At 33.7% G+C, this 16,637-nt stretch overlaps 2 protein-coding genes across 4 annotated transcripts in view; one reads left to right on the top strand and one right to left on the bottom strand.

The window, feature by feature from the left end:
* LOC109791613 (uncharacterized) overlaps positions 1-16,637 on the bottom strand; it is a 48,955-nt gene that overhangs the window by 1,823 nt on the left and 30,495 nt on the right. The gene's annotated exons all lie outside the window — the stretch shown is intronic.
* The window catches only part of LOC109791617 (potassium channel GORK), a 62,068-nt gene continuing 48,162 nt past the window's right edge, over positions 2,732-16,637 (top strand). The window contains exon 1 of the mRNA XM_083064629.1: positions 2,732-2,814. Coding sequence (XP_082920755.1) covers positions 2,732-2,814 — 83 coding nt within the window. The remainder of the gene's footprint in view (positions 2,815-16,637) is intronic.

Here is a 16,637-nt window from a genome sequence, read left to right as displayed (position 1 = left end):
ACTGAGCTTCCTTTTCAAAAGTTTCCACAGCAGATAGGTAAGGAGCAGCAAAGTCATCAACATTGGATCCAGAAAGAAGTTGAACCACATTCGTACCCTAAGAAAAATTATACAAAAAAAAAGGCAGATAAAATTTTCTGCTTATGAACAATTGGCTCAAATGTAGTGAGGGCTCAGAACAAAATAAAAAATAATCCCTGGAGGCTAAACCATGTCTATATGCTCAACATTAGTTAGATTGCACAATAAACCACTGTTTTGAATCATTACCTCAGGAAGATTGCCAATAACAACCTTGAGCTTTTCAACTTCATCAGACAACCTTTTCAGAGACTTCTTGTGCTTCTCGATTTCATTAATAAATTTTGTTTTCTCCTGAGAGTAAATAAATCAATAAAAGGAGAGAAGAAAATACATAATCATATAGTTGAAGAACTGGACAAGAAATTAGAGTAGAAGAATAAGCTTAATAGTAACTCCTCAACCAAACTAATATCAGTGAATTATGAGTAACAGTCAGGGAGGATGAAATGTGTTAGGCAAATTTGAAGGCCAAATTCCTTCACTCTGAGCTTACAGAAACCTTTCTTTCCTACCTCCTCGCCTCTCCCTTACAGTTTTTACATTCAATCTCTTCCGCAACCAAAAATAATGATGTAACTAAAAGATAATACTCATAAAACATTGTAAAAACCAGAGAAATGAAAGTTTCATTCATCTTATCCTACTATAAAGAAGAATTGCATTTGCATCATTGCACTAAGTTATTAAGACCAGATGTAAAACTGAAGGAGCTTAAACATGCATCACAGTATATGAGTAACAGGGAAACCTGTGTCAACAATACTGTAAGAGTCCTTTATCGCCTTTTCAGTCTTCAGACGTCTACCTCTCTCTATACGATTGTCTTCCTTCTCCTTCTTTAATTCATCTCTCAATCTCTCAAGATGTTTCTCCAAAATCTAGCAAACAGAAAATAAGTAAAATTAAGACAACTTGGGTTGTCAACTTGTCATTTCCCAGAAAGTGAAAAAGTAAACAATCAAAACCACTATTTCAAATGAACCTGTATTCGAGTATCCTTTTCCTCTTTCATTGCTTGTTCACCCGGTGTATCACTTGTTGACCTTTTCCCTGATATATACACCATTAAAATTTAACAATAAACTCCAGCAGAAATTGCAGATTAGAAACAAATAAAAACATAGACAGCAAGGGAGAGAGATTAGGAAAATAAGATTATTGCCTTGTTTAATTTCATCTAATTGCTTAGTAAGTTGCTGGTTCTCTTTCCCTAGGTCATCCTTTTCCCTTGACAAAACATCAATCTTTTTCTGGATAAGGATGGCAAAAGAAAAAGCAATGAGAAATATATATATATATATATATATATATATATATATATATATATATATATATATATATAATGGAATATGCAGTTATCCAGAGAACTCTATCAACTTTTCAAAACAAGAACCTCCATGCACCTTAAACTGAGCCAGCAGTTTCCTATGCTTCTCCGATTCAAGTTTCAGGTTAGCCTGTTTTAATCAAACACAACTAATGTTAATAAAGAAAATATTTCTCAAAACAGCAAAAGTAGAGTATATCTTAGAGACCTCAGACTGCAAAATGTCATTAATTTTCTTCTCTTTCCCTGCAAGCTCTAGGCGGCAGTTTGAAAGATCTTGCTCCAGACGTGATACACAATCCTGCTTTTCTGATAGAATTTTATTAATTTCCTCAATCTGAGCATCCCTATCTCTTAGTTTATCCTGATGAAATAAAATATAAAGTTAATAAATTCTAGAAAAGATAATCATATCTCACTTCAAATTGAGTAAAATAAATAAGAAATCAATCAATTCTGTCTCTTTCTCTACATATATAATTAGACATATATAAAATAAAACTTGAAATTTCTTGCCAATTTCAAAACTGCTATATCTGATTATATCTGATTATATGTACTCTTCTTATGCTGTTCAGCAATTAACAACAACAAAAAATCCTGAAACACTACTTTATAAGAGGATTGACAAAACAAAGAATTGCTACATTCACTCTTCTTTAAGCTTAATGGAGTGATGAAATAGTAGACAATGGAAGGAAAAACACAACCAAAAAGAACAACTTGAATATCAATTATAGCATATAATTTCAAAACAAAATTATCAATAACAGAATAACAGATGGCAGCTTATGGTAATAAGCCAAAATACCCAGCATATACATATGGCAGATGGCATGGCGATCTACAGTGGATGCCATGGCAGACAAATAAATAAATAAATAATATATATACACAAAATAAATAAAAAACAGAAGAAATAAAATAAGAAAACAGCATAATCATAGACAAAGTTTCAAGAAAATATCACACGACTCAAAACAACAATGTCATAACATCCATCAAAGAATTAATGGTGATTAAAAATGATAAATAAAAAATTACAATTAAATAAAAGAAATTGAAAACATACTGAAAATATATAGCTGAATTTAAAAAAGAATTAACAATCATAATCAAAAGCATGAAAAATGAAGGGAAAAAAACATAGGCCTTTAAATAAAAGAATTATAAAGGGGAAAACAAAATAATAGAATAATAGAACTGAGTAGCAGAGAAAAAACAGATTAAAAAATAAGGACATAAAGGAGAAAATAAATGAGTAGAACCAGAGAAAGAAGAGCACAACCAAAAGAAAATAGAATTTAAAAGAACAGGAAAATGATATGCAGAGAATGGGAAGAGAAGTCAAGTTTGTCAGAGATGGTCATTGCAGATGGAGATGGTCGTCACCGCTGGATATGGTAATTGCAGCGGCAGAGATGGTCATCACCTTAGTTGTTGGGTGTTTCGTTTAGTATCAGGAATACTAGACACTTTGTGAGGCTTTTTAAAACATTTTAGGCCTGAGTTGGATCAGATTACATGGCCCAAAATCTTCTTTTTTTAGGCTTTTTAAACATTTTTTAAGCCAATGGACGGGTCATACAACCACCCTTTCCTTTTTTTGACAAATGTCTGCAATTTCTGCGTAACCGCTGCACATGACAAGGATGCCACATGAATAGCAGGCACCATATTGGAAATGGCCAATGTAGAGGCTCCAAAATGCCACACCATACCTCCAAGGCAGCACCACAACCGTTTCTTTAATAACATTACTTCAAAATGAATTGCATGAAATTTTTTAGAAGAGTTCATGGTAGATTTTAAATTGACAGACCAAGTTTGATAACCAAGTAGTCTTGAATTACTAATCACACCAACTTTCGGAACATGTATAAGAAAAGGAACATGCATTAATTGATTGGTTGTTTTAGACAACTGCAAGGTTGAAAATGATGTCTTAAAATTCACTAAAATGAGCAATCCATGCTAATATAACAACCTGGATATCTCTAGCAAGCTTCTTCAGTCGATCATAATCCTCGACATCAACATTTTTACTCTTTTCAAGCAACTGAACAACATAAAACAAAAAAAAAATTAGAAAAAAGACACAGTAATACATTGCAGTATGTTTGTTTTCAAGGTTTCAAAATAAAATACCTCAGAAACCCTGTTATTGAGATGATCTTTTTCAACTTTTAGCATTTCAATTTCTTTTTTATTGCCTTCAAGCTCGATTTCTCTTTCCCTCAGGAGATTCTCTAGGTTCTCTGCCTCTGCTCTAGCCTTCTGTGCTAGTTCACACAATTTCTATGCCAAGAAAATTATGTGTATCAGTAACAGGAAAACACCACACAATGCAACAGATGTTTACCAAAAATATATTTCACTAACAAACTGCATCTTGCTTTTATGACAAGTCAACACTGTTAAGTTGATGAAGCATGAAATAGTATAGAAGAGGAGGAAGAAAGAGAAGGAGTACAAAAGCTTTTTTTACATATCACAAAGAAATATTTTATGAACTTCATATGTTGAATAAGATTAAATGGGAATAGGTAATTGACATAGCCACATACCTGACACTCATTGAAATTGTGTTTATTTTCTTCCCTTAGCTGCATGTTACTCTCACGAAGTAAGTTCATTTCTCTGACCTACAAATGATTTTAAAAAATCAGGTCATTATTTGATTGAACATAACATCATTAGAGCATTTGTTGAACAACATTAACTTATTATGTCATCAAGAAACAAGCCATAGATAATGAAGAGAAGTGGATTTCAATTATAGGATTCTCAACCTGAAGCTGCAATGCTTTGAACTCTTCTTCAGTGAACAAAAATGATCTAGATTTTGCACGCTCAGTTTCAAGTGATGCATGTGCAGACTCTGCTGCCTTCAAAGCACTGTCAAGCTGCAGAGAACCAAGAGATTTGAGAAGATTAGACGATTATACACTAAATCCATAGGTGGTCACAAGAAACTGAAATAAATAGTCAAGTTTAATCTATAAGGTCCTTTCACATGAACAGGGATCATTCCCACACACAAATAATACAAAAGCAGTCTTTTATATCCAGTCGAGTTTCAAATGCTAGCAGCATAAAACATGAAAAAACAAAAGACTATTGTTACCATTGGGTTTTTAATAACAAAACAGTATATTAGCTCTTTTTTGGCAGTGAACATCAGAAGGTGAGAGGCAGCTTCTAAATTAGTGCCAGAAAGCAAACACATCTAGGACAGGCACCAGTAACAGTAAAGAGATACTGAATCTCTTTGAAACCAAAGTTAGGAATTTTTATGGGAGTCATTGTACATAAAAAAAGACAAGAAAATATAACAACAAAATCCTCACCCCCACTCACAAAACCAATCATAATGATCACCAGTCACCACTTCAAATTAGCAGAGAAAGTGCAACTGGATAAGAGACTTGGTTGAGATGTAGATGATAACTCTATCCATAAAGATAATTATATGAAGATTGAAAGGGAAAAGTTATTACCCATGTCAGACAACTGGTGTGCTTTGGAATAATATATTAGGTAATAATTAGTAATATGAATACAAGATTAACTTGATATAAATATTAATCATGAATACTCAAAAATGAAGGCAGGATGAATAATTTATCCTCAATCTTGTAACATGAAAGTGTAAGATGAGAGATTAGATATTTACTCAAAAAGAAGTGTATTGTTCATCCATCATGTAAGAAGCATACGCTAGTAGTACAGAATTTTACCTGTGACTGTAATCGCAGCTTCTCTTGTTTTAACAATGAAACTTCTGCTTCTGCCTATAAAATTACAAAAGCATTATTAGATAACCAGAAGATGAACTTACAAATAAATAAATGGGAGATTAACATACAAATAGAAGGGAATTTAGCAAGACACAGATATTTACAATTTCTTTTGAACGCCTGAGATAACTGATCACGCTTTGGAGGCCACCATCACCAAAAGCATCCACACTACTGCTTCCAGATGAAATACCAGCAGCATTTCGCTCTTTCTCAGCCCATTGAATATGAAAAGCCTCAAGTTGGCTATGTAGTATTTTATTCTGGAAAATGTAGACAAAATTATGCATTAGAATGATAGCAAACACTAACACTACAATACAGTATTAGATATATGAAGTCCTAATAATATTTAATTAAATAATAATTATTCAGAATTGGAGGAGGAAATAAGTACATGTGATAGAAAATCATTAGTAACTAAATTTTTTTCTGCAAGCAAACAAGATGTCACATAGAGTTCTACTATGCCAAAAAAATTCCTCAACATAAAAGTATTCAATGATCTCCCCACCATGGCAAATGGACAAAAAATACATTCCTACTTCCCCGAAACAAATGCAATTGAACAGATTATAAAAGGTATAATTAAGACAGATCACAGATGAACAAATGATCCTCCATAAAAGAAAAAGGGGAAATTATAACAAGAAAATATAAAGGAAAAAACATAAAGGGAGCAACATTATCCAACCCGAGAGAAAATCTTAAGTAATCTATATCAGTCACATATTAAAAAAATTAAAAAACATTAACAATATTAACAACACATTTCACAGATGAATCAAATTAGAGACCAAAAAATTTGACTTTAAGGAAACAATCATGTAGCATTTATTCAATATATTATTATCATAATAAAGCTATGCAAACGAACTTAATACGTAAGCATCTATACACAAAATCAACAGTATACAGCAAAAAAATTCCTTTTGTACTAAAAAATACCCATGAAAGATCTTTCCAGTCACCTGTTCATTGATTTCATTGTATTTCATTTCAGCATCATTCCTAGACTTCTCCAGTTGTGCCTTCTCATGTTCCCACTTAGCATTTAGTTCATTCTGTCCAACATACGAAATGTAATTTAAAACTTGTCATACTTCTATTCATGATATGAAAAACAACTCATAAAATTATGCAGAGGCAAACACACTTTATGGACATGGCAAAGAGTGTCTAATCCTAGAGACAAACTATGGACAAAAACAGGTATAACCAAAAATACTTGACACATGATAAAGGGGTTCATTTGGGTATAGAACAAAGTAAACAATCTGATTTTCAATGGATGTAGAAGGCATTCTATTTATGAGATAGCAAGCTGTAAGAATAGCATCATTTGGGTATAGAACAAAGTAAGCAATCTGATTTTCAATGGATGTAAAAGGCATTCTATTTATGAGATAGCAAGTGGTAAGAATAGCATCACACCAGCGATGAACAGTAACATTTGCACTAAGCAATATTGTACATACTATTTCAACCAAATATTTATTCTTTCTTTTGGCTATATCATTTTGTTGCGGTTTGTAAGGACACATGGATAGATGTAGTATGTTCAATGAGAATAAAAATGAAGAAAGATATGAAGAATAATATTGTTTTGCATTATTGCTCCAAAGAATTTTAACTATTTTTTGAACTAATTCTTGATCTTATTAAAAAAAGACACAAATAAACAAAAGTTCATATCCCTCTTTCATTAAATATATACTAGTACATTGAGAATACTCATGAATGAATGTGACATAATATCTAAAACCAATAGATGTGACACAGCTTGGACCCCTAATATTGTAATGAATGGTGAAAAAAGCAAAGTTACATCTTGTATCATTTTTCTTTGGGAAAGAGGACCTAACAAGTTTTCCTAATTGACATGTATAAAAGGCAAGGTTTGAAGTTTATTGAGTTCAAGAACTATTTTCTTCAACTTTGACAAGTTTGGATCACCCAAGCAATCACGTAGAAGTTTAGGAGATGGAGATACAAAACAAGACAAAGAGGAATTGTTTTCAAGTTTGGACGATCCAACCTCTTCCATTGTAAAAAAGTATCTACATCTTTGTTGTCTTTTTGAAAAGATGATCATACTAACCATGACCAAGAAACCAAAGCTCAACAAAGGCTACCCAGGAAAGATGGTTTTTTCCATTTAGTTTCTCTGAAGTTACCATGGGAGTTCCAAAGAAGACCAAAAAGGGAACTTTTCAAGCATGCTGTCCAAACACAAATAGAAGAAAAGAAAAAAAAAACAACAAACAAAACAAGACAAAAAAAAAACAAACAAAAAGTGGTTGGGTTTGGGGCTAGGACAGGGTTGACAAACATCTTGAAAAGTCATAGCATCACTCTGGTCACAACAAGGAAGTGCATGAAACACACATTCATGTGCTTGATCTAACCACACAAAGAGGAGGCGCATGGAGAAACGTGAGGTTGTTTTTTCTTTTGCAACCACTAGGGTTGGGTGTCACTATACACACCAAATCCAAAGGTTGCCAGATAGAGACAACGACCAATGGGGACAAAAGGCAACAGAAGACTGTGGTTAACCTTGAATAGTGACAAAGTAGGATCAACTTGCTCTAATACCAACTTAAGTTTGAGAGTTATTCTAAATAATGCTCGAGTGATTCGACTCACACTAAACAAGTTTATCTGAACATACACACACACACACACATATGTATGTATATGCAACAATAATGATTAGAAGATTACATATGGAGATAAAAAGTGAAATCCTAAAGTTTGATAACACACAAGAAACAACTTTATAAAAGTTGAACAATAAATACCTTAATAGCTTTTCTAACAATAATAATACCCTCCTCCATGATCTATGGGGGGCAATTTTATCACCATGTTCCTAAAATAATGCAAATCAAGAATTTGGTTTTGGAGCCAAACTCAACCCACATAAACTTGCTTTTAAGGTGAGTAATGATCAAACTTAATAAGCTTTTTTTAAGTCATCTATATTCAATGAGGGACTAAACCAATGCCCGGCAAGCTGCAATTAAGACAACCCCCAAAAAGGTTGCAACTAAGGCCGGTTAAGGTGATCACGATTAAAGCTACATTTGACCACTTACACCCAAGGTTACCGACCTAGATATACAACTTGGCAAACACAAATGGCCCAACAATGCATATAGAAGCTTTGAAACCATCTTCTCAAATTTAGAGTAGAATAATTTTTCTTCTTATTATTCTGAATTGATGGGTACAATCAAATAAATAAACAAGTAACAGAAACAATCCCTAAAGTTTAGGGATTAAGATAAACTATAAATTAGGAAAAGATAAACTAATATATCTAAACTATATCTTAGAATATCTTATCACAGCTAATAAAACAGATTCTAATAAAACAGATTCTAACACTCCCCCTCAAGCTGGTGAATAGATATTCTCCATTCCCAGCTTGGAAACAATCTTCTCAAAGATGTTGCTGTTCAGCCCCTTTGTTAGAATATCTGCAAGGTTGTCTTGTGAGGAGACATATGGAGTGCATATCAGACCACTATCTAATTTTTCTTTGATAAAATGTCTGTCAACTTCAATATGTTTGGTTCTATCATGTTGCACCGGATTATGAGCTATGCTAATAGCAGATTTGTTATCACAATAAAGTCTCATTGGTTCATCCGATTTTATCCTTAGGTCTTCCAAGATAATCTTCAGCCAGAGTAGTTCACATATCCCTTGTGCCATTGACCTGAACTCTGCTTCAGCACTGGATCTGGCTACCACACTTTGTTTTTTACTCTTCCAAGTCACAAGATTCCCTCCAAGGAAAGTGCAATATCCCGTAGTTGACCTCCTATCCACAATTGACCCTGCATAGTCTGCATCTGTATATGCTTCAAGATTTACATTCCTATTTCGTTTGAATAAAATTCCCCTGCCTGGGGTCCCTTTCAAATACTGCACAATTCTTAGTGCAGCTTGTAAGTGAACCTCCTTTGGCTGGTGCATGAACTGGCTGACTAGACTCACGGCGAATGCAACATCAGGTCTAGTGTGAGATAAATATATCAGTCTACCAACTAGTCTTTGATACACTTCCTTGTCAACTGCAGTATCTTCTTCTGCGTTTCCCAATTTCAGGTTTGGGTCAATTGGTGTACTTGCAGGCTTGCATGCTGTCTTACCAGTCTCTTTCAACAAATCAGTGATGTATTTCTATTGAGATATGAATATCCCCTTTTTAGAATGGGCCACTTCAATTCCCAAAAAATACTTTAATTTTCCCAAGGTCTTAATTTCAAATTCCTTGGCTAGATGTTGGCCTAACAATCGTTGCTCTTCCTCATCATCACCTGTCACTATAATATCATCCACATAAACCAGTAACACTGTTACTCCCCTTGACTTAGAGTGTTTAATGAACAGAGTGTGGTCTCCTTGACTTTGTTTAAAGCCTAAACTTATCATAACTTTAGTAAACCTTCCAAACCACGCTCGTGGTGATTGTTTCAGCCCATACAATGCCTTTTTTAGCTTGCAAACAGTGTTGGCAGCTGTTTTTTCACCATATCCAGGGGGCAATTCCATGTAAATCTCCTCTTCAATTTCTCCATGGAGGAAGGCATTTTCAACATCAAATTGTTGCAAGTTCCAACCATAATTAGCCGCTAGGGACAATATCACCCTAACTGTATTCATTTTTGCAACTGGTGCAAATGTTTCCATGTAATCCACTCCATAGGTTTGAGTGAATCCCTTAGCTACTAACCTTGCTTTGTACCTCTCAATGGATCCATCAGCCTTGTATTTTATAGTATATACCCACTTGCACCCTACTGGTTTTTTTTCATTTGGGAGAGCAACCAAATCCCAGGTACTATTCTTCTCTAATGCTTTCATTTCCACATCCATGGCTTGTTTCCATTTTTTATCACTCAATGCCTCAGATAAAGAGGTAGGTGTTGTTGTAGTGTTTAGGCTTGTGAGGAAGGCTTTATGGGTATGTGAGAAGTTTCTAAAGGATAGATAATTGGCTAGAGGGTACAGTGGCTTGGTGGTACATTTCCTGGTTTCTTTCCTAAGGGCAATTGGAATATCTAGGTCCTCATAAAGTGGTGCTGGACTGGTTTCAGGTTCCTGTACAGTTGGAAAATCAGAGTTTGATTTTGTGGGGATTAAAGGATCAGGGGTAGTTACCTCATGTAATGTTGGGTTGGATTGTTGGACATGGACAGATTCTAGAATGGCCTTTGTCTTCCTTGTATAAACCAGTCCTTTTCCAAATCTTACATTAGCTCCATCTTGAATGGATTTAGTGGGTTCCTTCTCAGTTGTTACACCTTTAGTCCCTATTTCTGGTCCCAAGCTTAAGTCAGGGAGCATAAAAAGATCATCTTCCTTTCTTGCAGTCTCCCCCTGAGGATGATCTTGGTGGAAGTAGCTTTTGTGCTCAAAAAAGGTGACATCTCTAGACACGAAAATTTTTTGTGATGGTGGGTGATAGCATTTATATCCCTTTTGTGTGGATGAGTATCCTATGAAAACACATTTTAAGGCTCTAGGATCAAGTTTACCTCTATTACCATTGTGGACATGGACAAAAGACACACACCCAAATATTCTTGGAACAAGTTGATTGGATGTGGAAACATTAGGATAAAAGGAGGGCAGAACCTCCATGGGGCTTTTTGAGGCTAGAATACTAGAAGGTAGTCTATTAATTAGATAACATGCAGTAAGAACAGCCTCCCCCCAAAACCTTTTAGGAACCTCATGTTGAAAAAGAAGAGCCCGAGTTTGATCAAGTAGGTGACCATTTTTTCTCTCAGCAATCCCATTTTGCTGAGGTGTTTTGACACAGGATGACTCATGAATGATACCTTCCTTTTGACAAAAGGAAATAAGCCCATGATTAAAGTAATCTTTGGCATTATCGGATCTAATCCTCTTAATGCTAACTCCAAACTGATTTTTTACCATGGAGAAAAAACGCTGAACCACATAGCTGACTTCGGATTTTTGTTTTAGTAAAAAGACCCATGTGACACGAGTACAATCATCTATAAAGGTGAGGAACCAACGGGCACCAGAAACATTTGGGACAATTGAGGGACCCCACACATCAGTATGAATTAAATAGAAGGGAAAAGTGCTCATATTATTACTAACTGGAAAAGGTACACGCTTGTGCTTAGCAAGCTCACACACTTCACAATGGATACTTTCCACATCTAATTTGCTAAAAAGGGAAGGGAATAACAATTTTATGACTCTAAAGGAAGGATGTCCAAGACGACAGTGATGTAGGAAGACCTTCTCCTTGTTGGCCTTCATTGAATCAGAGAAAAAAGAGTTGCTGTTTTCCAGGTCTGGTGGCAAATACGGATTCTCCAAGTAATAAAGGCCATTCCATTCTCTAGCATGTCCAATCGTCCTCCCCGAGTACTTGTTCTGCAGTATACAAACATTGTCATAAAATATGGCATTACATGATAGGTCTTTTATGAGCTTTTTTATGGAAATCAAACTGACAGACAGTTTAGGAATATGAAGGACATTTTTAAGAGTTATAGATGGGCTTATTTGAACTTCTCCTTGACCTGCTACAGTCATTAGAGAGCCATCTGCTGTGGATATTTTCTTGTTGCTAGGGCAAGGGGTGTAGGAAGAGAAATGTTTAGGTAGGGGTGTCATGTGGTCGGTAGCCCCAGAATCTAGTATCCAATATGGGTTATAGTTTTTATCTGAGGCATTAAGTCCAAAAGAAAAAGGAAACATACCTGAATGTGCCAAAGAACAAGTACCTGTTGACTTATCCAACTTGCTGAGGAATGATCTCATCTGCTCTACTTCATCTTGGTTAAGTTGAATCACTCCTCCTCTGTTTTCTTCACTGGTGGCAGCACCGATGTGTGCTTGTCCTCCCTTTCTGGTGTTGTCTCCTTTTTTTCCCCACTCCTTGTCTCAGTTTTGGGGCCCCCAATCCTTACTAGGTGGCTTTCCATGCAGCTTCCAGCATTTTTCACGAGTGTGGCGAGGCTTGTTACAGAAGGTACACCACACTCCTTCACCTTTCTTCTCCATATTAGCTATTCCCCCCTTTTTCTGGTCTACCATTATGGCTGATCCTGAAGCTACCATGGCTGAATTTTCCATGGCTGGGGTTTCTAGCATTATTCCCCTTCTGCTTTCTTCACTTCTGACCATAGCTACTACTTCATTAATTCCTGGAATTTTTTCTTTTCCAAGGATCTGGACTCTCACTTGATCAAAATCAGAGTTAAGCCCTACCAAGAAATCATAGACTCTATCTTGCTCAATATACTCTTTGAGCATTGCTGAATCATCTGAGCACTTGGCTTTTATGACCCTGTAATGGTCTAACTCCATCCACAGGGATTTGAGTTGATTGGCATACTCTGTAACAGTCTTGTTTCCCTGTTTTTCAGCCACAGTCTTCACCTTCACATCATATATTTGAGCAGCATCTTTAGCTTTGGAGTATGTCTGTTCCATGGCATTCCAAATCTCCTTTGCAGAATTAAGAAACATGCAAGTATCATTGATTTCTGGGATCATGGAGTTCCATAGCCATGCCATGATCATAGAGTCCTCTTCATCCCATTTTGTAAATTTGGGATCTTCTTCTTTAGGAGCATCTTCAGTCAAGTGGTTAGCTTTCCCTTTACCTTTCAAAGTTCTACGAACAAGCTGGGCCCATTTTAAGTAATTCTTCCCATTCAATCGGTAGGCAGTGTTGAGGTTCTGCAGTTGTTCCTGAGTGTTATGAGACTCAGTATTCACCACTTCAGCAATTGGGTCTGCCATGTCCACCGTAGTACAACGATCCTAATGCAGTGAGTATGTATTTGATTGTTGCGATGGCAACTAAGAAACAACACTGCAAATCACAGCAGCAATGAAGGCTGGCTGTCCTAAAAAAAAATGATTGACAGCAATGAAGGCTGTCCAGGAATGAAGGCTGCAGTCTAGGGTTTTGGTTTGCGCAGTCAGAGGCGGCTCCCAGAATTTGAGAGCTTTGATACCATCTCAAATTTAGAGTAGAATAATTTTTCTTCTTATTATTCTGAATTGATGGGTACAATCAAATAAATAAACAAGTAACAGAAACAATCCCTAAAGTTTAGGGATTAAGATAAACTATAAATTAGGAAAAGATAAACTAATATATCTAAACTATATCTTAGAATATCTTATCACAGCTAATAAAACAGATTCTAATAAAACAGATTCTAACACATCTTAATTTGGCCAGAGTGTAACTTAAGTCCACAAAATCAGCTTGCAAGGTGAAAATTGTTCCCACTGATACAAATATGGCCTTATCACTAGTCATTTGGGATCTCCAACACACTCCATTCATGTTTAGGGTTGGACATCTAAAGAATGAAGTATGAAAAAGTGGAAATTTGTAGTGGCTCCATAACAGTTAGCTAATGGGTGCCCTGATAAGTATTTATATTCACCATATTACAATTCAAGCATTGACATATATGGCATATTTGAAATCTATCATGACTTAAAGATTGTGTAGAAAAAAGGTAGGGATGGCACAACGGGCCAGCCCGGCCCGTTTTGGCCCAGCCCGCCAAAAACGGGGCGGGCCGGGCCGGCCCGCCAATGTAAAACGGGCTAGAGATGCTAGCCCGCCCTGCCTAAGGGCGGGCTGGCGGGCGGGCGGGCCAGCCCGCTTACAAAAATAAAAAATAAAAAAAATGGAAAAAAAAATATTTTATGGTTAAATAAAAAAATTTGCTACAAATAAATAAATATAATCATATGAAATTAAAAGTGCATACATATTGTACTTAATATATGTTCAACAAAAACAAATTACAAACTTAAAACAAAATCAAATAGAAATTAGTCCATTTACACCAAAATTATAAACTTACAAATTATTTATACACTAAATTTTTTGATAGTCCACAAAACAAGTTTAAATACAATTAATTAACTTTAAATTTTTATTTTAAGAATATTAGAAGCTCTCTTGAAAGAAGATGTCTCTACTTTTTTTCTTAATCATCTTCATCCTCATCTTCTACATCAAAATAAAATAAACATAAAAATAATTAAATTAAATATATATATATATATATATATATATATATGCGGGCCGGCGGGTTGTGGCGGGCCGGCCTGCTATTTGGCCCGGCGGGTTGGCGGGCTTGGCGGGGTGGGCTTGGTGGGTTGGCTAGTTGAAATGCTTGGCCCGGCCCGCCAATTTTTGGCGGGCCAACGGGCCAGCTCGCGGGCCATGGCCCACTTTGCCATCTCTAAAAAAAGGTATTAAAAATTTTATTTGTGAGACTAATTCTAAAGTGACTATAAATCTTATTACTAGTAGCAACATGGCTTTTCATCCTTATGATTTTTTAATCACAAAAATCAAATAGTATCGTGATAAGGATTGACATATCATGTTTCAACATACTTGTAAAGAGAGTAATTGTTTGATTGATACCCATGCCAAAGAATGTTCATTAATTCTTGTTGATTTCATCATTTTGGAACAATGTCTTCATCCTTATTACATATCATCCTATTTGATGTTATGTGTGTTTGTATTTTATGGCATTAATTCTTATCTTTAACTTATTGTTTACATTCTTACTCATAAAAAAATGGTTAAAATTGTTTAATTTTAAAATAATTATCTTAAAAAATTATATTAATTATTAATTTTATATTATAAGGTATTGACTTTTGAAACATTCCAAATTTTTTCTAAAAATAATAGTAGAGTTTTAATTAATTTATTTGGTTTTAAAATGTAATTTAATTTTTTTTATGTAATTATGAGTATTTTATTAATAAAGAAAGGTTTGTGAAATTATTTGTTATAATATTTATTAGAGAAAAATATGTGTTTTATTTTATTTGTTTTATGTATTTTATTGTATAGTTTGCTTGAATTGATTATATGAGAGAAGGGGATGAATGTGATGTTTTGAAAGAGTAAGAACTTATTAAAGATCACACTAGAGATGTATGTAAACTCGTTATAGAATGTGAGACATCTATTTGATAGTGAGAAAGAGATGAGTGAGTAATCTCACTATGAGGTGTATGATATATGTTGGGTAGCAATATTAACCTTTAATCCTATCATTTATTCTAAGGGTGGTCATAGATCCGAAAAATTAATGAATTCAAATCGAAAAATTCAAATCTAATAAGTTCATATTGGATTGTGGATTTTGATGTTGAAAATCTAATTCAATCTGATCCAACCAAATAATTATTATATATTAATTTTTTATACATATTTTTATAGAAATTTAGCATTTGTTTGTAAAAGAAAGAGTGTGGACTAAAGGCCAACTAAATCTTTTTATTCATTCTTAATATTATAATACTTTAATCAACACTCCATCTATAAACAATTTTATGGGATTGTTTGTTTCAACTTTTTCAATATATAATTTTGTTTTCACAAGAATAACATTATTTAAAATAATACTATAGGTTGAAATGTGATTTCCTTTTATATATGTGTGTAAACATTATTTGGTTAGATTTTAATATACTTAGAAATATTTTTAAAATTCAAAATAATTTAAATAACAAAATTGGTTACAAGTATTATAAAAAGTAGTTTCTTACATTTTCATGAAAATATCACTTTTTCATCCCTTAATATAATAAGAATAAAAATCTATCGGAAATAAAACATATTTAAGAATTTTGTTGCATGATCTTATTCATGAAAATAGAGAAAGATAAACAAATACCTTCTATAATTATATACATTTATTCATCTTAATCTGTTAGGCTTAGAATTTAAGTGTAAATTTGAATGATAGTCAAGAAGTTAAGTTAAATTAAACTTAACTCTTTAAAGTTAAGTTTAATTTAACGTAAATTTAATTTAACTTGATTTATTTATTGAATACTCTTATTTTAAAAGTATTTTTATTAATATAGAAACATGTTTGGATGATAGTAATTAAAGATAATGTTAAATGTGTAATTATTAAATGGGTATGAATTTTATTATATAATATATTATGAACATTATTTATTTCATTATTTTTAAATTATATTTGAATTGATAATATATTATTATTATTATTATTAAAAAATGGTGGTAATATCATAAATAATATTAAAAAAATTATAATAAATAAATAACACAAATGTCCAAAAGAAAAAAAAAATAACAAATCAACATAAGTCAAAAATAAAAATAAAATATGTTTATTTGCTATGATTTTCTCTTACTACAACACATCTCACTCAAAATCAAATGTTTTATAACCTTTTTAATAAATAATATTTGATATACAAGTTTACATTAACAAAAAAGCAACAATATTTTGCTTTGATTTTGGAACAGTTTGTTGAAGCAAAAATACCACTCAACTTAATTGAAAAAAACAATGTAACCTAACAAATAGATTTGATGTTCATCTTTCGTTTAT

This window comes from Cajanus cajan, chromosome 10 (assembly GCF_000230855.2).
Source record: "Cajanus cajan strain Asha chromosome 10, NIPB_CcT2T_4, whole genome shotgun sequence".
NCBI lineage: Eukaryota > Viridiplantae > Streptophyta > Magnoliopsida > Fabales > Fabaceae > Cajanus > Cajanus cajan.
The sequence above is the reverse complement of the archived record's forward strand: the minus strand, read 5'-3'. Positions and strand labels throughout refer to the sequence as shown.